Source organism: Euleptes europaea, chromosome 16 (assembly GCF_029931775.1).
Source record: "Euleptes europaea isolate rEulEur1 chromosome 16, rEulEur1.hap1, whole genome shotgun sequence".
Taxonomy (NCBI): domain Eukaryota; kingdom Metazoa; phylum Chordata; class Lepidosauria; order Squamata; family Sphaerodactylidae; genus Euleptes; species Euleptes europaea.
Window position 1 is genome coordinate 1,489,736 of NC_079327.1, and position 23,767 is coordinate 1,513,502.

General features: G+C 44.8%; 1 protein-coding gene across 1 annotated transcript; it reads right to left on the reverse strand.

Moving 5' to 3' along the window:
- Nucleotides 1-6,666: 6,666 nt before the first annotated feature.
- On the reverse strand, nucleotides 6,667-23,111 carry DNAJC15 (DnaJ heat shock protein family (Hsp40) member C15). The gene is made up of 6 exons (XM_056862012.1): nucleotides 23,043-23,111; nucleotides 17,569-17,620; nucleotides 14,179-14,252; nucleotides 11,096-11,172; nucleotides 8,915-8,985; nucleotides 6,667-6,781 (listed from the first exon to the last, which is right to left on the reverse strand). Exons 2-6 carry the CDS (start codon nucleotides 17,609-17,611, stop codon nucleotides 6,711-6,713), a joined length of 336 nt encoding a protein of 111 aa, XP_056717990.1. The 5' UTR covers nucleotides 17,612-17,620; nucleotides 23,043-23,111; the 3' UTR covers nucleotides 6,667-6,710.
- Between the last annotated feature and the right edge of the window lie 656 nt (nucleotides 23,112-23,767).

Below are 23,767 nucleotides of genomic sequence, written 5' to 3' on the forward strand. Positions count from 1 at the left end.
CCAAAGCGGCCATTTTATCCAGGTGAACTGATCTCTATCGGCTGGAGATCAGTTGTAATAGCGGGAGATCGCCTGCTATTACCTGGGAATGGACTTCTCCTTTAGAGGCCTCCCTGACTCTGCCATGGCCTGGTAAGTCTTTCTCATGGCCTTGTGGATGGGAAGTTTCAAAGAGTCTTGGGAAATCTGAGAACATCCCAAGAGCAGTGAGGCGACTGAGCCTCACTTTACATCCTATGTCGCCACAAGACCGTTACCAGATTTTGCAACTGTGCTAACTCCTGCCCCCTGCTATTTTTCTGATAAGAGGTCCGGAAGATGATGGACAAAGGCTCTGCAAGCTCTCTAAAGTTCTTTGAGCACTCTCAGGTGCATACCATCTGGCCCCGGGGATCTGTGCTCACCCAATGCAGCCAGGTGCTTCTCAACTACCTCTCTGTTCATGTCAACCAGCAGCCCGGAAGGCACACCTGGCCTACTATCCTCTCTAGATGAGCCCATTCTCTTTTTCAGGGAAAAAGCTGAGGCAAAATAGGCACCTTTCTGTCTGTCCTCTCTGTCCTCTGTCAGAGTTTCTCCATTTTCACCCAACAGTGGGCCTGTGGGCCTCTATTCCCTTGAGTTTGCTCCTCACATATCCAAAGAAGCTTTTCTTGCAGCAAGCTTCCCTGGCCAGCATCAGCTCACTGTGAGCTTTGGCCTCTCTGATGGCTGACCTACACTGCCTAGCAACCCGCAGATAAGCTTCTTTAGAGGTATGTCCATGCCTCCATTTCTTGAACATTTATTTTCTCCCTTAGCTCATCATGGAGTTCCCTGTTCATCCACATTGGCTCCTTGGATCCTCTACCATGTTTCTTTCTTGTTGGAATAGTGAGGGCTTGAGCTCGCAAGAGCTCATATTTTAGGACAGCCCACCCTTCACTCAATCCTTTCCCTTCCAGCAGTCTTGCCCATGAAATGATTCTCATCATGCCTCTGAGTTTATTAAAATCTGCCCTACCAAAATCTAACAGACATGTGTGGCTACAAACTTCCTTGGTCCCCCACAGCCAAGGAATTCTAGAAGGACATAGTCAGGTCCCCACCACCTTCACCTCAACAACCATGCCTTGCCTGTTGGCAATATTAAGTCGAGTATGGCCAAGCCTCTTGTAGCAACCTCCACCATTTGTTGAAGGAAGTTGTCGGCCAGAAAGGTAAGGAACTTGCGTGACTCTGGTCGCTTTGCAGAGTTTGTCTCCCAGCACACATCAGGGAAGTTGAAATCGCGCCCAAGTACCAGCTTTTGTTGCCTGCATACCCTGTCAAGATGCTCAAGGAGGGCAGCATCCACCTCCTCACCCTGGTCAGGAGGTCTGTTGCAGACTCCAACCACGATACTGTTTGTCCTTCCTTCCCTTATCCTCACCCAGATACTTACCACTGGGCTGTCACCCTTCTCCTCTAGCATTTCTTGACAAGCAATCCCTCTCCTCCCATACAGTGGTACTCTCCACCTCTTCGACCCTTTTGGTTCTTTTTGAACAATTCATATCCATCCACTACTACATTCCAGTCATGGGAATCGTCCCATCAAGTTTCTGTAATGCCTACTAAATCATATCCTTCTGACTGCATTAGAAGCTCAAGCTCTTCCTTCTTATTGCCCAAGGTTTGGGCATTGGTACATCGACACCTAAAGCCCCGCACCTTGGTCTCCTTTAGACCCAGCCCTCCCAGGTGGGCCTCTGCTGTTTGATCTCCTTCATTTAAATCCCTATGTTGGTCGTCTCCTTCCCCTTGTGGTATTAGTTTAAAGCCCTTTGCAGGTGATATTCAGGAATCTCTTGATCATAAGACATTCTAAACTAGCACAGGCCAGAATCTTGACTATTCAGGGTGGCCTGTTAGGCTATAAGCATCAAGAGGGGAGACGGGACCACAACACATTCCCCATGAGGTTAATTTATAACTAGGCAATAGGAGGGAAATCGATAGAAATATGCCAGCTAATTACTTCATGATATTTTTCTGCAACAAAAAATGTGTCCAGGACAAATAAATCTACTTTTGCATCCAATTGTGCCTCAAGGAAAAATGTTGCACTTCATCATTTAATCGGGGAACTTGAACCATAGTCAGTAACCTTCCGGCTCAGATCTTTTACACCTCACTTACTGGATCAATTTGTCGCCCCAAGCCATGTACGCCACCCACTCTAATTCCCACTAATGCCAGTCAAAGAAGGAACATTTACTGACTAGTCAGCTGCTGACTACTAACTAGTCTGTCCACATCACATCGAACATATTTTTCCTCACAGTCCCCACAAGTCCTTGTGGGTTTTCCCACTTGTACCTTCTAAATGCAGTTGTCTTTCTTTGGCAGTGTTGCAAGGGAGGATGATGAGGACGAAACCTAAATTATTCCCCTACGCATACTTTTGATTTTATAAAAACCAACTCTTCTTCATCTTCTTCTTTTTATATGCCGATTTTCTCTGCCTTTAAGGAGTCTCAAAGTGGCCTACAATTGCCTTCCCTTCTCCTCCCCACAAGACACCTTGTGAGGCAGGTGGGGCTGAGAGAGTTCGGAGAGAACTGTGACTGGCCCAAGGTCACTCACAAGGTCACTCAGCTGGCTTCATGTGGAGGAATGGGGAATTGAACCCGGTTTTCCAGATTAGCGTCAGCCGCTCATGTGTAGGCATGGGGAAACCACCCCATTTCACCAGATTAGAGTCTGCTGCTCATGTGGAGGAGTGGGGAATCACACCCGGTTCTCCAGATTAGAGTCTGCCGCTCTTAACCACTTCACCACATTGGCTCTGAACTGTAACACCATCAGTCTGGAGGTGATGTCTGGATCAAAACTACCCCTTTGGCTTCCAGGAATGATTCCCTGGTGTGCTGCAGCTCTTTCGCGTTCACCTCTATGGGCCAGGCAGAAAGGAAGACTTCTCCGTAGGGCTTAATAAATATTTATTTAGCAGTATGGATCAATTTTTCACCCCCATCTAACTCCCCTACAGCAGTTTTGCTACTTTGGGTTTGACGGTTTAGCTCTGCTCACGGCAGAGTTCTTGAAAAAGACCTTGGAATTTATACCTGCAGTTAGCCTTCATGTTGTAGGCAGTTAGATTAATTAGACTGAGCTTCTAACAAGTGTATGCGGAGGCCTAGAGTAATCTAAGTGTAATTTAATTTGGAGAATAGGTACGATCGAAAAAGACAAAGCTCTTTCCCAGTCTTCAACAGGAAGGCAGGAATACTATGGACAGATATAGTTAAGTTTGGTGCAAGAAAGCAAAAAGATCGCCCAAGAGCTAAGAAAGTAATCACATCAACAGTGGGAAATCTAATTTAAAAGTACAAAGCCATATGAACAGTTTTTACATGTATTTATGTTTCCATTAGGGCTTTATGTGCATTTTTAATAAATTCTTTTCCTCAGCAACAGGGAAGCGCATTCGTATGGGAACACCAGCTCTCATCCCCTCATAAAATCATTGGAAAGAACATTTTCACTGCCTACCGGAGCAATTTTTGCTTTTTGGCAGAAAGCCTAATTGCATACAGATTCCACTTTAGGATAGAGATTTCACTTTTCCTCCTCATACCTACCTCATTAGTGAAAAGTAAATCATACCTTCAATGAACATTAAAAAACCTGCAGACGTTCTTTTAAAGTCCTTTTACGGCAGTAAAGTCTAAGAAACAAAACAGCCAAATCCTACAGTTGCATTTACAACTCATTAAAATAGAAATAAAGATTATTGATAGATGTTTTCATAAAAACCATTCCATACATACCCAAAGAAATGACATTCTTTTAAAAGGTAACAGAGGAAAGGATAGAAAGAATACCTGAGATGGAAAATAAACAGTGGTATTATAGTAAGGCTTGGGGTGCCAATACATGGGATAATCCCATAAATAGATTGGCAAATAGCACAAAAGAAGGTATGGAGCTACCATCTGCTGTAGAAAATGCTGACTTTGATGGACTCCTGGTTGGATTCAGTAGAAGGCTGCTTCATGTGTGCTGATAGTGGGCAGTTGGAGGTCTGACTCTTGCTGAGAGCAGATGTGGGGAGCCGGACGCCCACTTCTGGGAGGGAGCAGACGTGGGGAGCTGGTAGATTAACAGCGGATCCTGACTCATTCAGATAGCTAGATGACATATCCTCACCATCCAATACAATTCTGCAAGAAGATGACTTCTAATATTCACAGGGAGGTGGGTGGGGCAGAGAGATCCTGCTGTATTCTCTTTCGAATGCCAGTCCTGGGAATCAGCGTGGTGTAGCGGTTAAGAGCGGTGGTTTGGAGCGGCGGACTCCAATCTGGAGAACCAGGTTTGACTCCCCAATCTTCCACATGAGCAGCAGACGCTAATCTGGTGAACCGGATTAGTTTACCCACTCCTCCACATGAAGCCAGCTGGGTGACCTTGGGCTAGTCACAGTCTCTCAGCCCCATCTACCTCACAGGGTGTCCGTTGTAGGGAGGCGAAGGGCAGGTGCTTGTAAGCCAGTTTGATTCTTCCTTAAGTGGTAGAGAAAGTCGGCATATAAAAAACTAACTCTTCTTCTCTTCTTGTGATTAGTACCACAAGCTGCAGATACTCACAGGCGATGATATCTTGACATTCACCCGTGGAAAGGATGATTGGTATTGCAGTTCAGATTTCCCAGAAGGCTGCCTCTTTTCCCTCTTTGTGTTCAGAAAGCTTGAAACACACTTGATTAGGTATTGTTTTGGAAGGGATGAACAACGCCCTGAATAAACCGCCAGCTTGTTTCAGGAAGAGGGCCATCAAAAGCTTAAGTTACTCCAGGCGAGGGAAAACAACATTAGTAGTTTGACAAATGGATTGAGAACCAGAGATGAGCCCTAGAGGAGGCAGGAGCCATTTGGCAGTGTCGTTTCAGAGCCAGGAGGGACGGTTTTCAATATCTGGTCCTAAAATCCTAGACGGCGTTGGTCTGAAACTGTTGGGGATTGGGCAAAACTGGTTTTAGCGGGAAGGAGTCTCCCAGCCCCCATATAATGCCATGGGTCCCAAGCAGACACTCCCTGTCTAAAACCAGGAAATCTGGAGATGCTCTGTGTAGTAAGGGGAATGGTGAGGGCAAAAGGCAAAAGACCTGGTGCCTCTTTGCGCCCACTTTCCAGGAGAGAAAGGCAAACTCATTCATTGCAAGTACAAGCTCAGCATTACAAGTTTCTATTATTTTAAGCGGTGCTGACTCTAGGAACGGTCACTCTGTCATATTTTTCCCATTATCTGTGTCCAGCAGGATGGTATGCTTAGCTATTAAAGATCCCCTTTCTTTAATATGACTAAATGTGTGGCTTTTCTGAGTGCTCACCCACACGCCGGCGATAGTAGCTCACGCAAACCCAGCGCTACTTCTGAAAGGACAACAGCTAGCTAGGTGAGGGGGGACAACCCCCAGCCCCATGCCTGCAGCTCTCTCTCTCTCTCTCACACACACACACACATATCCTGATGCTCTGAGGGGTCCAGGAACTTCACAAGGGACTCCAAAAGGAGAAGAAAGACAGCGGTGGTAGTACCTACCGGAGGTCCCAAACTGGGCGGGAGGGGTTTCCCCCACAGCTTGGGAGGACTCAAGGAGAACATAAGTTGGACCCTCTTAGTCTGAAGATGGCAACCGTTAGGGAGGCAGGAAGGGGTTTTTTATGGCCGGCACCAGGTCTCCTGGGGGACAAGGGACAACCGAAAACCACTCTGTTACCTTCATGAGCCCCAGCTCAGTTCTTCAGATAGTTACAATGTGAGTCTATCTGCCCTTATGCAGAGAAGAATAGATGGACTCACATTCCAGCTGCATCTGAAGATGTGGCTCATGAAAGCTCCATCCCCTGCCAGAAATGTTGTTAGGCTTTTAGGCGCTGCTGGACCTTTGCTCTTTTTGACCACTACAGACAGACTAGCATGGCTACCCATCGGGATCTCTCTCCGTTACCTTTAATGTCACATATTAAAACGCTTTGGAATATTGCAAACAAACAGCTTTTCTTGTACACTTATTTAAGCGTGTTTGTAGCCTGCTTCTTCCTACAAGGAGTTCAGGGTCGCATATATGGAATTACCTAATTTATTCTTGCAGCAAACCTATGAGCCAGGCTGATGGATTTCCCAAAGGGGAAAAAAAAAGACTGCAGCCCACCCTACCCTGCTCCAAGTCCCCCAAGGGCTCTTACAGCCCACAGCTGTGGGCCTGACTGGGCATGACCAAAGGGTCTTGCATCGCAATTTCAGAAAGAAAGAAAGAAAGAAAGAAAGAAAGAAAGAAAGAAAGAAAGAAAGAAAGAAAGAAAGAAAGAAAGAAAGAAAGAAAGAAAGAAAGAAAGAAAGAAAGAAAGACAGCCTAATCTTTCTGCTACAGAAAAAAATATGTAAAACATCAGTCCTTTCCTTCACACTACAAAAAGGGCGATACTGACGTCATGCTTCAAGGGTAATAACTATGTAATATATATATACTTGCAGGAATGGCTCAGGCAAATTATATGGGAAAATCTCGCTTTTATTAATAAATACTTGGAATAGTTTTTTCAAGTCTCTGGAGAACTTTCTTAATGAAACTGTCGAAGTACCAACCAATGCAGATAGTTGCTATAAGCGAAGCAACAGCATTTGAGGTTTCTTCAATGTAGCATACATTATATCGCTCATGACAGACAAGTCCTGGGGCCCTAATGTTTACTGCTCGATTCCAGCAAGTCTTTTGCTTCGTTGATTTTGGTTGCAAGGTAGGGAGATCCGCCTAAAAGAAAGAGAAGGGGAAAAAATAACTTTCACTGTGTTAAAAACGTATCAGAACTTAGGGTCAATTGCCACTTGTACTGAGGCCCAGACCAGTTCTCATGATCCCACCTCATGGTGGCATTCACCGGATAACAACTCCCCATTGGAGGGACCCCCTCAGACCACAAGATTCCAAAGTATTCCATTTCTACCTGCATAATATTAAAATACGTGCAGCACTAAGCACTACTTGTGAGAATCATTTTCTCTCAGAAGAAAACTGAAAACAAATATGGAAATCATTACATCGCAGTGATGTGCTAATGAGATTTTTGAAGTCATGGACAACAGCCAGGGCTTAAACTCTTACATAAGAACATAAGAAAGGCCCTGCTGGATCAGACCCAGGCCCATCAAGTCCGGCAGTCTGTCCACCCAGTGGCCAACCAGGTGCCTCTAGGAAGCCCACAAACGACTGCAGCAGCATTATCCTGCCTGTGTTCCAAAGCACCTAATATCATAGGCATGCTCCTCTGATCATGGAGAGAATAGGTATGCACCATGACTAGTGTCCATTTTGATTAGTAGCCACGGATTGCCCTGTCATTATAAGGACATCAGAAAAGCCCTGCTGGATCAGACCCAGGCCCATCCAGTCCAGTAGTCTGTTCACAAAGGTGCCTCCAGGAAGCCCACAAACAAGATGACTGCAGCAGCATTCTCCTACCAGTGTTCCACGGCACCTAATAAGCATGCGCCTCTGATTGTGATTTGTTTTTCCCTCTCCCCTCAAGGGCCAACCAGAGGCCTCCTGCCACTTAAAAATGCCTTCCCAAGGTCTGCTGTCATGAGGTCACCATGCGCTGGCACCATGCCCCCTGAGCCCACACCTAGATCTTTGCCTGTGGATATGTGCTTTCAGCAAGAGAATGCGGCACGCCACTTTTCCCGAGCATCCATTCTGAGGAGTCACACCCCACGGAAGCACAAAGTGCAGCCCTCTCAGTCCACACATTCACTGGCCCACGTGGCGGACAACAGCAATTCCCTGATCAAGGCTCTTCCCAAAACAGCTGCCAGCCCCTCCCCCTGCCAGTGACACCCGGAAAACAAGGTGGGCAGGACTGCGGCCCTTTTATGTTCTCCTCACTTATGCAGGAAAGACATGCGTGGAAGGATGCTGCAGCCCTGCTAGGTGGGAGAATTTTTAAAGGGAATGAGGAACAATTCCTTCCCCTCTTTAATCTCCCAAAGCCTAATCAGCAATAATCACAAGAAACTCAGAAAGGGTGTGCTTTTATCAGTCTTCATCATGATTACGTCCTTTGTTTACATCTAAATGTGTTGTTTCCTGGCTGTCTCGATCTGATGCATCCGATACAACACCACGCTGCATGTAAGCACTCAACACCTTTCACCTCAACAACTAAGTCAGACTTAAGATTTATTCTCCTGAAATGAGAAGGAATCAACTGTAAATCTGTCAACCAGATATAAAAGTCTTCATTTCCCCCTTTTTGGCTTTTTAAATACTGTGCAACTCTGAGCCATCTGTTGTATCAAAGTACAAACAAGCACGGAACATATGGGCTCCCCCTTCGCAGGCAGCTGTAGTGTAGTTAAAGTTATAATAAGAGCTTTTGGGGGAGATGCATTTACGTTAAAAATCTGGCTAGTTAAAACATCTGTGCAGGGCTTTATCGTTTAAGGGCATTAAAATCTAGTACGTGTGTTTGTCATTTGTATAACATTCTACTCAAAAAGTTATGTGTTAGTCGGTGTATGGCTCCAGGAACAACCTTCAAGTAGATAAGGATGTTTTCCCCTCCTTCAAAAAGCCAGCCGTTTCATGCGGCAGTTCCCGAAAATCCACAGCTTGACAGTTACTTACTTTGTGATCCAGTGAATGACCCCAAAGACAGGCCCTGCATTCCTTGCTCCGGTTCACAGTGGCTGAATGTTAATCAGTTGGGCATGGGCTGAACACATGGCGGCAACATCTTTTACTTGGAAATAAACTGCTTCAAACTAGGGGAGCTGCGCTTGAGTATCTAGTGATAATCACTCTGTGCAAAGGGACAGGGGCTGGCAGCATTTTACATGTTACACCCTCCTCCCCTGTCACTTCCTGTTGATGCAAATCAAAGCGTACCTTTATCAGGGTGATTCAAAATCATGATTCGTCTGTGAGCAGTTCTTATCTTGGCCTTGCCAGCAGACGGACTGTAAAAAAATAAATTGAGGGCTTACCATAAATAATGACTCTTACATGCTGAAAATTAGCTGTTTGCATCTGAAAAATATATTTTAAACAATCTAGGTATCTTTGCCATCTGGTGGGCAAACCATGCCACTGCACACCTGAAGAAATATTCACTTTAAAATACTCCCCCCCCCCCGTTTTTGCATTTTAAGGGACTTGTGTGCCATGGAGAGCCAGCGGGGAGTAAAGGTTAAGAGCAGTAGTTTGGAGTGCTGGACTCTGATCTGGAGAACTGGGTTGGTTTCCCCACTCTTCCACATGAAGCCTGCTGGGTGACCTTGGGCCGGTCACAGTTCTCTACGAACTCTCTCAGCCCCACCTACCTCACAGGGTGTCTGTTGTGGGGAGGGGAAGGGAAGGTAGGTTTGATTCTTCCTTAAGTGGTAGAGAAAGTCGGCATATAAAAACCAACTCTTCTTCTAAAAACTCAGGTGCACATCTGGACTGAGCATGTGATGGGAAGCAGCTGGAAAAGAGCAGTCTGGGATTCCACACACAGCAGAGCTCATATATACTCCACTCAGACCTGTGATAGCAGCACTCCTGCGTCCCTCTCTCTCTCTCTCTTTCTGCTGACCGAAACTATACGCTCTTCAGTCTATCTGAAGTGCTTCATAGCTGTCATTTGCAAGGCCTCCCCATACACCAGTGGCTGGCAAGTTTACGGTATCCTCAGCCAGAAATAAAATAGCTGATCTCAAAAGATACGACTGCAGCAAAATTCTAAGAGTTGCAGTGGAGGGAACACACTAGATAGTCCAGGACTAGGAATGCCACTCACAGTATCGTGGTTCTACACAAAGTAAATTACTCATTTTGACCCCGTTGACATTATTTTTTCATAAATTCATATTTCTTGCAGAATGTAAGATGTTTTGGTTACGTGCAGCACATTGGCGGGTATGAATGAGACAATACTATAGTCAGATAGTACCTCCTAAAATAAAATATTACTACATTGATAGATTATAAACATATAATCTTTTAAATAAGTTCAACATAAGTAGGTTATAATTCACCATGAGATAGTCATAAAAAATATTTCAACACAACTAATATACAAAAATAAACATAGTGGATGTAACATACAAAATCTGCTTATATAACAGTATATGAAATAATCTTACAAATATATATGTTCAACAGGTGGTACAATTCAATGTGAATTCAAATTGTTGATTCAACAGGTAGTGTTCACCTGGTAGTGTTCCAACAGGTCGTGCTAGCAGGTCTATTGGTGTAAATTTAGAATTAACAATTTTTTTCTTGGTATGAATGAGAGGCAGGAAGGGGCACACAGGGAAGACCACTTGTCTGTAGGCCAGCAGGCAACCAAAAGGGCCGTTCATTGCACTTAAACCTGCCTGCTTCCAAAATTAACATCTTCAAAATCATCTTGGGGGCTGGGGAAGGGTTGCCAAACCCAGTTAGGGAAATTCCTGGAGCTTTGGGGAGGAACTTGGGAAAAGTAGGGTTTGGGTAGGGGAGGAACCACAGTGCGGTACAATGCCAAAGAGTCCACCCTCCAAAGCAGCCTATTTCTTCCAGGGCAACTGAGCTCCGTAGTCTAGAGACGAGCTGAAATTCCAAGAGATCTCCAGGTCCCACCTGGAGGTTGGCAAGCCCAAGCTTGGAGCTACAAGTTTGCTATTCTTTTTTTTTTTTTTTTTAAAGGAAAGAACACAGGTTTTCAAAACTCCCAAGTTCTGCACAAGATTCCATGTAGAACTCAACATATGTGAGTGCAGAAGGCAACAACGGAGTGTGATAGTTCCTGAATGTGCTTTTTTTCCCTTCCCACCCAACCCCCCTTTTTTTCTTTTTGTACTGTTTCTATTAGAGTGCAACCTTTTAAAAAATTAAGCACAATGCTAGAAAAGCAGCATATAAATGTAAAATAACCACCCTTTCCTCCGGCCCCCCCAAAGGGCAGGCTGACAATAAACTGTACAGTTATTTTTAATGCCACCTTAGTGTGCTATATTCTAAATAAAAGACTGATGAGCGGGGTGTTTCTGCCCTATATATATATATATTATTATTTTTTAACTCGAATTGCAGGGCACTCACCTGATGCCTAAAATAAGACCAGCCTCTCGCCGATTCATTTTCTGTTCAAACCCCCCTTTGTAGTAGGAGGAGAGACTCTATATGGGAGAGACAGGAAGAAGTCATTAGACGTGTGTACAAAAGGCAATAGCCTCACTTCCCCTACCTGGTCCCAGCTAAAAGTGGCACGTTCGTTAGGCAGTTGTGAGACGGAAGCTGAACTTGAGCCTCACCCACAGACATCAGCTGCTTTTGTTCACACGCCATCCCTTCAGCCCCACATTTTCTTCTTTCCCACTCCCAAAATGTACCTGAAGAAGTGAGCTGTGGCTCACAAAAGCTCATACCCTGCCAGAAATTGTGTTAGTCTTTAAGGTGCTACTAGACTCTGGCTCTTTTCTACTGCTACAGACTGACAAACACAGCTACCCATCGTGATCTATCCCAAAATTTAGATTTCCAGTTCCCTGTGAAGGATCTGGGGATCCCTCTTTTTGACTTAGGAAATGCTGTAAAGAGCGCTGTACAAAAGTCATGGTTTAGAAAAAGATGGCCAGCAGCTTAGCATGCTGAAACTTTAGTTTGCAGGAAGCTGAGCTTTGTATTTTTAGAAATAGAGGCTACAAACCTTTAAACCCAGAGGGCTTGAAAAGCAGCACAACCCCATTTCATTTCTTGCACTGCAATCATTATCACACATATTTTAGTTGCATTTCAGGATGTAAGGTTCTTTCTTTTACGCTGGAAATGCTGTTCTTAAATATGAATGACGGCATGAGAAATGGGTGTCAATGGTTGAAGGCCTGCAAGGAATCACCCGGGAAGTGAGTAGGGAAATTCTCCTTCTCCCCACATATGGGGCCTCCTGAGGTCTGGAGACAGATGAGTGGTTTTGAGCTCACTGACTCCTGGAATTCGGCAGCCTAGCAATAGAGTACATTGTCAAGATGCAGAAATCGACACACCTCCTCTACAAATACCTACTGTGGATTTTTGAAAAGATAAGGTAACCTCAAAAACCTAGGACAGACTTTGAAGAAACTTCAATCCAGAAATATTCCTTTGGTGTCTAACGTTTGGACACTCCAGAAGCACACCAAACTCTAAAGGAAGCCAATTTGATTTTGTAGTATGATCAAAGGGAGAAGAATCTTTGTCTTTTAATGAAAAGATTTCGTTGCTGGAGAAGATAAGAGCACCTTTTATCAATACTTTTCAAATCAGATTAGATTTGACACAATCGTTGAAAGTAAAAAGATGTCAGGTCTCTTAGAAGTTTTGTAAAACCATTCTTAACTCCCACTTTTAAAGACAGGATAGTAATGCTGTTATTTGCTTTGAGTAACAAACATGTATGTGTGTGGATAAACAGACCTTGTGTTTATTTATTTATATATATTGCAATATATTTATATATATTGCTGACAACTCACAGCTGACTTATGGCAACCCTGTAGGGTTTTGAAGGCAAGAGGTGTTCAGAGGTGGTTGTCCATTGCCTGCCTCTGTCTAGCGATGCTGGACTTCCCTGGTGGTCTCCCATCCAAATACTGACCAGGGCCAACCCTGCTTAGCTTCCAAGATCTGACGAGGTTGGGGCTAGCCTGAGTTTATAGAATCTGGTACATAAGGACCTTTCGGGAATCCTTTGAATAAGAGAGCCTGCTGTTCCAAGCTCAGTCAAAGAAAAGGAATTACATTTGCAAACGTAGTTCAGACTGTATTGGCGCTAGTAAGATTAAATATGGTGTGTCGCTGGTTAACAGGAAGAGGGGTGGCCTGGGGGAATCAGATACTGCTCTTCTGTGTCCTTTATCGATGCCACTTAAAAATTGCTATTACAATGCTTGATTGGACTAGCCATTCGAGCTCTTCGAATTCATTTGTGCTTTTAATAACTATATGGGGATCACTAACCGTTTCATCCAACCAAACAAGCCCTTTGGACCTTGAGTAACATGGTCAAACAGACCAGAACTAAATATGGAAAGCATGTACCTCTTTCTACAGAGGAATAGTTAAAAATGTACAATGGCAGTAGTTTAATATTTCAGTACAGGTTGAGCATCCCTTATCCGAAATGCTTGAGACCAGAAGTGTTCATTATTTTGGAATATTTGCATATACGTAATGAGATATCTTGGGGATGGGGCCCAAGTGTAAACACAAAATTCGTTTGTGTTTTATATATACCTTATACACATAGCCTGAAGGTAATTTTATACAATAATTTTAATAATTTTGAGCATGCGGTACATTACGGGGAACCTGCTGTTGGCGCGACTGGCCTGCGAACGTGCCATTTTATTACCCTTTGTGGGCACTTGAATTGTTTTGGATTTTGGATATCAGATTTCTAGATAAAGGGATACTCAACCTGTAAGTTATTAAATACATATATTTATCTGACAAATTGTGAATGGCCCAAGGTCATAGAATCAGCATTGCTGACAGATGGCCATCTAGCCTCTGCTTAAAAACCTCCAGGGAAGGAGAGCTTACCACCTCCCAAGGAAGCCTGTTCCACTGAGGAACTGCTCTCACTGTTAGAAATTTCTTCCTAATGTCTAGACGGAAACTCTTTTGATTTAATTTCAACCCGTTGGTTCTGGTCCGACCTTCTGGGGCAACAGAAAACAACTCGGCACCCTCCTCTATATGACAGCCCTTCAAGTACTTCAAGTACAGTTTTCAAAAATGTATACATACTTTATTTCAAATTTTTATACGCCTGACTTTCTCCTGAGCCTCTCAGGATAGAAGGTGGGTAACAGCAATATAAAAATACAAAAACACTAAGACAACAGATATAAGACGTTGAAAACCGCTCTAAAAATGCTTCATGCCCCCACCAGAAGGTAGTTCCCCCTTTACCCTGGGCTCAGAATCAAGTCACTTGAAAAAACTGGGGGGGGGGGGGTTAGCCACTGTAGTCTCTTTTAATAAGAAGGAAGTCTTGTGGGACTTTGAAGAATGCCATGACCCCGGCTCATCAGATACATGAACTAATTCCCTAAGGGGACAGGCATATTTACCCTGCATATAGGAAGAAGAAGAAAAAAATTTTTTTGCTTTCTTGGAAGAGACCTCAGGTCTAAACTTACAGTGCTTGAAATTTTCCTTGCCGTTCCGGTGATGACTTGTTCCAGCGGTTTCCAGAACTGGAAGGCGTACCGACCTAGAAAAATATCGAGACAAAAGGAGTGCAGCTGGCACATCTGCTGCAAAAGCAGGCAGCAACAGTAGCTTGTGCAAGGAAATCTAATTTGTTATCTTATTTGCATGGGAGTCCAAACTGCTGCCCTCCCTTGAATGCATGGGTTTGGACTCGAGCCCAGTGCAGCGCAGAGGAGCTGGCAGGCACCAAGGCGTTCTCGCCATTTGCAGCGTGACGGGGGGGGGGGGGGAAGCATCTGCTTATGGATAGCAAAGCTCCGAGGCTGGGGCTCCCGAGCCCGCTGTTTCCATGCGCTTTGATAAGTCCATCTTCTGGATTTCAGGGATCGCTACAATATACGTCCTCAGTTCATATTTTTCACTGCCAGGATTGTAAACTGGACCTTGGAGTGGTGGAGTCTGATCTGGAGAACCGGGTTTGACTCCCCACTCCTCCACATGAGCGGCAAAGGGTAATCTGGTGAACTGGATTGGTTCCCCCGCTCCTCCACATGAAGTTAGTTGGGTGACCTTGGGGGAGTCACAGTTCTCTCCGTACTCTCTGTCCCACCTACCTCACAGGGTAGGTGGGGAGAGCCAGCATGGTGTAGTGGTTAAGAGCGGTGGTTTGGAGCAGCGGACTGTGATCTGGAGAACCGGATTTGATTCCCCACTCCTCCACATGAGCTGCGGATGCTAATGTAGTGAACTGGGTTGGTTTCCCCACTCCTCCACACAAGGCCAGCTGGGTGACCTTGGGCCAGTCACTATCTCTCAGCCCCACCTACCTCACAGGGTGTCTGTTGTGGGGAGGTGATTGTAAGCCAGTTTGATTCTCCCTTAAGTGGCAGAGAAAGTAGGCATATAAAAACTAACTCTTCTTCTTTCACATTTTAGTTGATGGAGGCTTGTGCAACTATGACATTTATCGATACCTCGCTTTTTTATTCTGCTCCAACACCAAGTCCCCAACTACAAGCAGAATGGGACCAGGGCTCCAGACCCCACTCTGCCATGATGCTTGACACAGGGCCATCACATGCTCACAGCCTCATCTACCTCACAGGGTTGGTGTGAGGATAAAACGGAGTACTTCTGCCCATGTAGGGTTTTTTCTTCCAGCCACTGCTGAACCTTCTCCAGCCCTTACTTCTCTGAGGTAAGTGGAAGGGCTCCTCTCTCTCGGCTTTCTCGCCCTCTCCTCAGCAGGAAGTACAGCAGGTCAGGCGAGAGGTGGAGATGCTCCAGAGGGCTGGCCATGGAGGAAGGGGAGTAAAATCTCCACCGCCCACCACAACCAGCTTGCTCTTCTGAGGGTGGGCTATGGTGGTGATTTTAGTTGATGGATATAATCCAGGCACGGAGAGGATGCAGGCTCGCTTCCTCAGACTCCCTCTTCTGGGACTACCTAACTGTAGCAGCTATGAGCCTCAAAATGGGATAATGTTCATGAACAGCCATTGCAAAGACTATAGCCAAGTGCTCCTTCCCTGGAGGCTTTTAAGTGGAGGCACCTTGGCCATCTTCTGGGCATGGAGTAGGGGTCACTGTGGGTGTTTGGGGGGGAGGTAGTTGTGGATTTCCTGCATTGTGCAGGGGGTTGGACTAGATGACCCTGGTGGCCCCTTCCAACGCTATGATTCTATGAACTTCTGGCTATTTGCCACAGAAGTCCCTCCTCTAATTATAGCCTCTTTAGTTTTGAGGGACGTATATATGAATAAATGGACAAGAGTTATAATCTGAGGCCTGGATCCTATGAACAAGTTGCATGTGTACCAGATAAGTCACTGCCACACAGGATGCTTCCTCTTCCGCTTAAAAATTCAATTTGCACAATATCGACGGTTTTTAGTGGGCCTTGTGCCAGAAGAAGTTTCACTCTCTGCCGTGGAGCAGGCATCCTCTGTCTGGTGGGCACAGAACTTGTTTACAGCACCCAAAAAATTAATAGTGCTGGGTTTTCTATCCCAGCAAATCGCAGGGCCTGCAATATAGATTGCCAGAATATCTATTCTGCCTCACGCAGACCTGGTTCACCTTTAACCCCGGTCTTCAATTTTCCAGCGTTTAGGAAATGTGCAGAGAATCTTATGTACACCAACATATGGGAGAGCTTTTACATTAGCACACTGTAACGTTTTGCCGTCAGCAATCCTTGAGGGTCGCCACAAGCAAACCCCTTCAAATGCTGTCCCTATGGCTGCAAAGGTGATGAAGACCGTCCACCACATGGGGGTGGTTTGCAGCAACAATAAAGGAGTCACAAATGAACAGAGATATAAAATATCCAGAACTTTTGAAGTCCAGAAAAAAAAGGAAACTTTCTCATAGAATAGGTGGGTTTTCAGGTTTTCACGTTTGGATATTAAGCTAACATTTTAATGCCGAAAACACTAAACTTTTTAATAATGTATTATCATTAAACACATTACAGCATATTAACTGTTTCCAGAAATATTTATATTTAAATATTCTTGAAAGTGTTGTACATGTCTACAGTATAAAAGTTGTTTCTCGGTGCTCCCCCAAATTAAAGTCTTCAGACTTTCTTCATTTTGTACATTTGGAAAAAGCTTAAACACTTCATAAGACAAGGTTCTTCTCACTCCAAAAGAAAAAAAACCTATCCCTTAACGGTCTTTTTTTTTCACGGCTTCCCCAAATTTTCCAATTGGAAAAATGGGGGGGGGGAGTCATCGGGGGGGTGTTCTTTTTTTTCTGCCCCCCCACCCCCACCCTTCACTCTTGGCCAATAAATAGGCTATTCTTCAGCTAATAACCTTTTTTTTTTGTTTTGGCTGAGGGAAAGTAGCAAATTGCCTAGTGGTTACTGCTTGGCCTGCCCCCATGAGTCCTCTCCCAATGCAGAAGGGAGAGGAGAAGGGGCGGAGAGACCAAAATAACCCTGGGTAGGTCCCTGACCCCTCCCCCTTACTGGCAGAAACCAAAGTTTGAAAACTGGCAATACTGTTGTGGTCGCCTATCAACCCCCGCAAGGGCCGCTGAGATTTCAGAGGGCATCCATTTCTTACAGGTACAGGTGGTGTTTCTCTTGTTTCAGAGGGTTTTAATCTCCCAATTTTTATTTTTTAGATTTCACGTTTTTCTGCAAACCTGGGGCTTTTCTCAGGCTTGTAGAAAGATCTGTCTTCTCTGTTCATGACTCCTCGGAAGTGTCACTGGCCCAAGGTCACCCAGCAAGTTTCCATGGCGCAAGTAGAGATTTGAACTTGGGTCTCCCAGGTCCTAGTCCGACACCTTAACCACTACCCCACGGTGGCTCTCTTCTGGGCAGGCATGCTTGGTTTTCCTATCATACAATTTGTTTTACTTACCTGCAAAAGCAACAGCTGCAACGCCCAGCCCGACAGCGATCATAGATCTGGCCTATTTAAGAAGAAGAAAAGTAAGGTGGGATATGAAACTGTTACGAAAATAGTCAGGGCATTTGAAGAGATATTTATTTCACGCGAGTCACAAAATCACCCTGTTTTCTAGCATGAAAAGGTACAGCCCTTCCTGTTCCCACCAGGACATTCCTCCACCACAGCATCAGCTCCAGCGTGCCGCAAACATTAGCACCCACACCCTTGTTCAGGAACTCTGAGCATTATCCATTAAGGCCATTAGGAGGATTAAGACTGAACCCTCGGAGGACTATTTGCAGATGCATTCATCCATTTCATATTTGGAGTATCACATGAAAATTAACAACGGACAAGCTGAAGAAGACTTCGAAATTTGCGTTCCTGTTCCATTGTACTTTCCAGTTCCATTGGACTTAACGCTTGATACGAACTGTACCCTTCTACTCTACAATGCATTCTTGTTGTGGATTGGGGTTCTTGTTGTTATTGTTAGTTTCATGGTAATTGTGACACATATGCTGCTGGCCTATACGCTTGATCATGTTCATGTCTGTATGTATACTGGTGGATGTATGTTGACATTTTGTATGGATTTGTAACTTGTTTTGTTTGGTTGGTGTATTATATATTTTGCTACATTTTGAGCCTCCGTGCTGCTTTATATATCGTTAGCGTTGCTGTTGCAGCATAGGTTTTTGGTTGTATTAACCTCCAGGTACTAGCTGGAGATCTCCTGCTATTACAACTCATCTCTAGCCGATAGAGATCAGTTCACCTGGAGAAAATGGCCGCTTTGGCAACTGGACTCTATGGCATTGAAGTCCCTACCCTCCCCAAACCCTGCCCTCCTCAGGCTCTGCTCCAAAAACCTCCCGCCGGTAGTGAAGAGGGACCTGGCAACCTTAACTATATATGCACCGAACAAAGAACAAAAGGGCTTCTGTGCATTACTGAATAGGAAGCTAAAAGAATTTTTGACGGGATTTGAAGAACAAGTAGCCATTTCAATGCTGAATGTTGTCAGTGGGATGACAGATCAGGGTAAAAGTAAACTTGGTAAAGTTAACTCCTCCCTTAATAGCTTGTTGAATTATTATATTGACCATTTGAATTTGGTAGATGTTTGGAGACAGCGACATCCGGCAGTCAAGGATTATACCTTTTTTTTCGCCATTTCACAGATGTTACTCCATGATTGACCTTTTCTTAATTTCAAAACAGCTAGGTAAATTGGTTACCTCTTCCAGCACTGAGCCTAGTATATACTCTCATCATGCCATGATTGCTGTGTGTTTTGGTTGCTGGGTGCTGCAGCTACCCCATGATTTTAGCCACCTGTGTTCGGATCTTTCTGGTTTTAAAATATTTTCTGAATTTGTAAATTTTATGGAGAATGTTTTATTGGTTGAATGAGTTTGCTTCTGTATGCTTGTTAGCCGCCCTGAGCCCATTTTTGGCCAGGGATTGAGGGTGGGTACAAATCGAACAAATAAATACTTTGTTTTCTTTTATTTTACCCTGCTTTGCTGCGGTCTTTCCCAAACAGTGCCTTGATCTTAACAAAAGCCACTTGTAAAGCAGATCCACAGATGAATTTCCTGCTTCATCTTGGCGCTGTGACACACCGACTCCCTTCAGTCACAGTGCCAAGGGCAAAGTGCGAGGGAAAAATGGGCAAAAATCGCCACCCCTTTGTCTGAAGACAGAAATGCCCTTCCATCTTGGGAATGCAGCAGTTACTCTGCGTAGTCAGGACTACACTTGTAAGCGAGACACCTGTCAGCCCAAATTCCCACCCCCACCCCACACACACTTTTATGCTAAGGGTACCGCTGGCTTCAGTTTTATATCCAGCTTCAGGAAGCTTCTCCAATCCAGGCAGGAAGCCCCATAAAGGGTTGTAAGACACCTCCCTAGGACTGCTCTTGGCCTCAGTGTGATGAGATTAAGGTAAAGGTTGCCAACTTCTAGGTAGGTGTAACTGTACAAAGAGGCAGCACGTGGCTCAAAATAATAAACATCAATATCAAAAAACAACAACTGTGTTTGTCTTACTGTCAAATGTATTGAAAATAGACCACCAAAACAAATGAAAAGTGTGTCAAAACACACACACAATAGCTTCGCAGGGCTTAAGGCAGTGCCAATAGGCTGAAAATATAGGAAAACCGAACAGCTAAACAAAAATAAAGCCTCCTGGGCTGAATATAAACCAAAAAAGATATGGTTATAAGCAATACACAACAATAGTGGTGGTTATAAGCAATACACAACAATGGTGGTATTACAATCACAATAGTAACAAAACAAAACAACTTCTAGGTAGGACCTGGAGATCTCCAGGAATTGCAACTCCAGATGACAGAGCTCAGTTACCCTGGAAAAAACGGCTGCTTTGGAGGGTGGGCTCCATTGCATTATGCCCCGCTAAGGTCCCTCCCCTCCCCAAACCCCGCCTTCACCCCCAAAATCTCCAGGAATTTCCTAACCCAGAGTTGGCAACCCTATATTAAGACTTCTCTCCCCTGCCAGCTCTCAGTCCTTGAGGCACTAATGGCCAGAAACCCTGCTTTTTTAGCTCCATATGATGAACAGGTCCCACAACTAAAGATGGAGGGGGGAGATAACCAAAATGGAGACAACTTGGCAATATAATCAGAGTAACTGGTTGGCCCTCTGTGTGAGACAGGATGATGGACTAGATGGACCACTGGTCCAACAGGGCTTTTCTTATGTTCACACAGCTTGGATCCTACAAGATTCTCTATAATGTAGGGAAATGGAGAGGAAACTCTACAGTGCAGTATAGGCCAGCTCACTCAGACAGTAGCTATTGCATTGCTCCTAAATGTTCCAGCTTTATGCACACATTTCTACACTGTTCACTTCTGTATAAAATCTCAGTTTCTCTGCAGGTTTTATTAAAGCATCGGCTTCACAAATAGCTCATGTTGTTTTTTGTTTTAAAAAAAAACAGAATTCTGGAATTCTAACTCAACCTTTATCATGCTGGTTAACAGAACTCTTATGTTGTGGCCCTGTAAATTGCCAACACAAAGGCTAACACACTGTACCAATTCAGAGCTTGCCTTCGTTCCCCACATTAATATTCTTTAACACTGCAGCAGATGTACCACTTCAAGCGATTACCCTTCACTGTTGGAATTCTTGTCATGTTTTGCCTTGTTACAGAAACCCAAGTCATCACTTTCAAGAATAATTCCTGCCACTTGTGTAGCATCTTTAATCTAAGCCTCTTGAAGCAGTTTACAAACATTAATTCTTACAATAGGAGGCAAGGGTGGTAATTAGGCAGCTCCTTTTCCTAATGGGAAAGGGCCCACGTTTCTTGCCCCCTGTCCTTCTACATAGGATGAAAGAAAGCAGGTATTTTATATTTACATGACAAAGAGGCACATAATAGCACGGGCTGATCAAGAAGGGCCTGGCAACAAGGAAATTAAGAGTTCGAATGACCTCTGCAGTCTCTGAATAGTTTTGTTGCTCCGTCACAGGAATGAGTAATTTACATTTAAGATGGACGGGCTGAGTATCCTTTAACTGAACATCCCAAAACCGGAATGACCCGAAAACCAGATGTTTTGAGCTGACATGCAGGCATTACTCACAGGCCTTCAGCCTGCCACTGTTAGTTAGTTGTTGCTCTTGTTTAACAGCTGATTCAGGTATTCTGGTTGGATAGTTAAACTTTTGCACACAAAATTATTTTAAAATATTGTTTAGAATTACATTCAGGCTATGTGAATACGGTGCATATAAAACATAAATGAATTTCATGTTTAGACTTGGGTGCCATCCCCAAGATATCTCGTTATGTATATGCAAATATTCAAAAATACAAAAAGGTCTGAAATATGGAACATTTCTGGTCCCAAGCATTGCAGATAAGGGTTACTCAACCTGCATCCCGTTCCTTTTTTATCTAATTTTTTTATCTTACAGGAGCAGGGGAGGGGGCACTAAGGACCATGACAGCAGGAGGCCTGTGCAGAGGCTACGAAGGGGGGGGGGTGTCACCCTTTAACCCGATGCTCCCCACGACCACCTCATCTACCCTACAAGGTTGCTGTTCTCTCCAAAAGCAAAGCTCGGCTATTCCGCCAGCGCTCTGAAAGCTGCTTCAAGGCCCACTGACGGCGATGGACTGCTTATTTATTTTTATTTATTACTGAACTCATATCCCTCCTCTCCCCGACAAGTCGGGCTCAGGGCGGTTTACATCAGCATAATCAGCATATAAAATCAGCTAAAACACGGTAACACATAAAACACATGACACATTATTAAATTAAAACTAATGAACAGCAATTCGTTTAATATCAATTAATCTAAGATTCAATGACAACACACGGACCCTTAGTCAAGAGAGAGAGAGAGGCGAGTAGGCAAGATGGATATAACAGGCTAGTTATATTGGTGCCAGAACTGGCTTGTTTGTGAGGCAGCGGTTCCGAGTCAGGCTATGGCCTGGGAAACCTGAGTTCGAATCTCCACTCTGCCATGAAATGACCTTGAGCCATTCGCACCCACTCAGCCTAACCCACCTCACGAGATTTTTGTGAGGAGCAGACAGAGGGGAGAGAAGACCGGGGGGGGGACCAGTCTCTTTGCTGTTTGGAGGGGGTGGGGAGAAACAAATGAATAATTTAACGTAACAATTTAAATTACCAGTTTTAAATTAGTGATCTTATGTATTTTGGGGTGTTTTAGTACTGTTTATAGTGTAAGCCGCCTTGAGTTCCTGTAGGTAGAAAGGCGTCTAATAAATGCCCCAAATAATAAATGCTCCAAATAAATAATGCTAATAAATGCCCCAAATAATAAATGCTCCAAATAAATAATGCTAATAAATGCCCCAAATAATAAATGCTCCAAATAAATAATGCTAATAAATGCCCCAAATAATAAATGCTCCAAATAAATAATGCTAATAAATGCCCCAAATAATAAATGCTCCAAATAAATAATGTTAATAAATGCCCCAAATAATAAATGCTTCAAATAAATAATGCTAATAAATGCCCCAAATAATAAATGCTTCAAATAAATAATGCTAATAAATGCCCCAAATAATAAATGCTTCAAATAAATAATGCTAATAAATGCTCCAAATAAATAAATAAAACGAATGAAAGAAAGGCAGGCCAGTCTGGCTGAGAAGCGCTCCGCCGCCTGCTTTCTGACAGAGGCAGACATTCAACCGGTGCTGACGCCTCCACCGCCCCGGCGGCGCTTCAGCCTGCGGGACCCCTTGTCACGTGAGGGGCCGCCACGTGGGCGTTGCTACGGCGACGCCGGCGCGGGGCCAGGCTCCGCAGCCAAGCGCGCATGCGCACTCGGGCGGGGCGCCTAGGCCGCGAGGCCTGCCCGCGGCCGCCTCCGGCTTTGGTCCCGCGGCCTCGCCCCGCCGCGACACTCACCAGCCCCGCGTCCGAGTCCGGACCGCCGCTCCTGGCCGCCCCGTATTCCGCGTGGCGGAGAGACTCCGAGGCCGAAGCGGCGCCTCCCGCCATGGCGAGCGAGAGAAGGCGGAGCGGGGCGGCTACGGGTGCCTGCCCGGGACAATCCACGCAGCTTCGCGTTGCCGCCCAGGCTCACCTCGCCTGTCCCCCGACAGCAACGCAAGAAGAGCACAAGCAAAAGCTTTTGATCAGGACCGCGGAAAATACCCCATTGCAGGCTTCTGAGCCCCCCAGAACGCTTCTTCAGGGTGCATAATCGGCAAAAGCATTAAAAAAGGCTGAGGAGAGGGCAGGAGAACAAGATGTTTCAGGACATGATAGCAAAGCACCCTCCCCTGCAGTGCATGGGGTCAGTCGTAGGTAGGGTTGCCAACCTCCAGGTACTCGTAAGAACCAAACAAGGTCGGCTCGAAGTATCAATCTAACAACAATATTATTCAAAGTTAAGCAATACAATTACATACAAATGCAACAGCTACTATACAAATGTGCTGCTCAATAACAAAGTTCAGTAAATACAACAAAGCCCAATGGCTATCTCCGAAGGTGGACGCAGAGCAAATCCAACAAATTGGAAGATGATCAGATATAAAGTCCAAAGGTGAACGTCATGGTCATGCCGTTACAAGAAGACGGGACGGAGGTACCGGAGGTCAGGCAAACCGGCACCGCCAGGAGGAAAC

Excerpts from the sequence above, each read along its gene's own strand:
- DNAJC15 (XM_056862012.1), bottom strand. The coding sequence starts at position 17,611 with ATGATCGCTGTCGGGCTGGGCGTTGCAGCTGTTGCTTTTGCAG. Across the intron at positions 14,253-17,568 it reads TGCAGCTGTTGCTTTTGCAG|GTCGGTACGCCTTCCAGTTC; the intron begins GTAAGTAAAACA and ends ATATTTTTCTAG. Across the intron at positions 8,986-11,095 it reads GGTCTTATTTTAGGCATCAG|TCCGTCTGCTGGCAAGGCCA; the intron begins GTGAGTGCCCTG and ends ATTTTTTTACAG.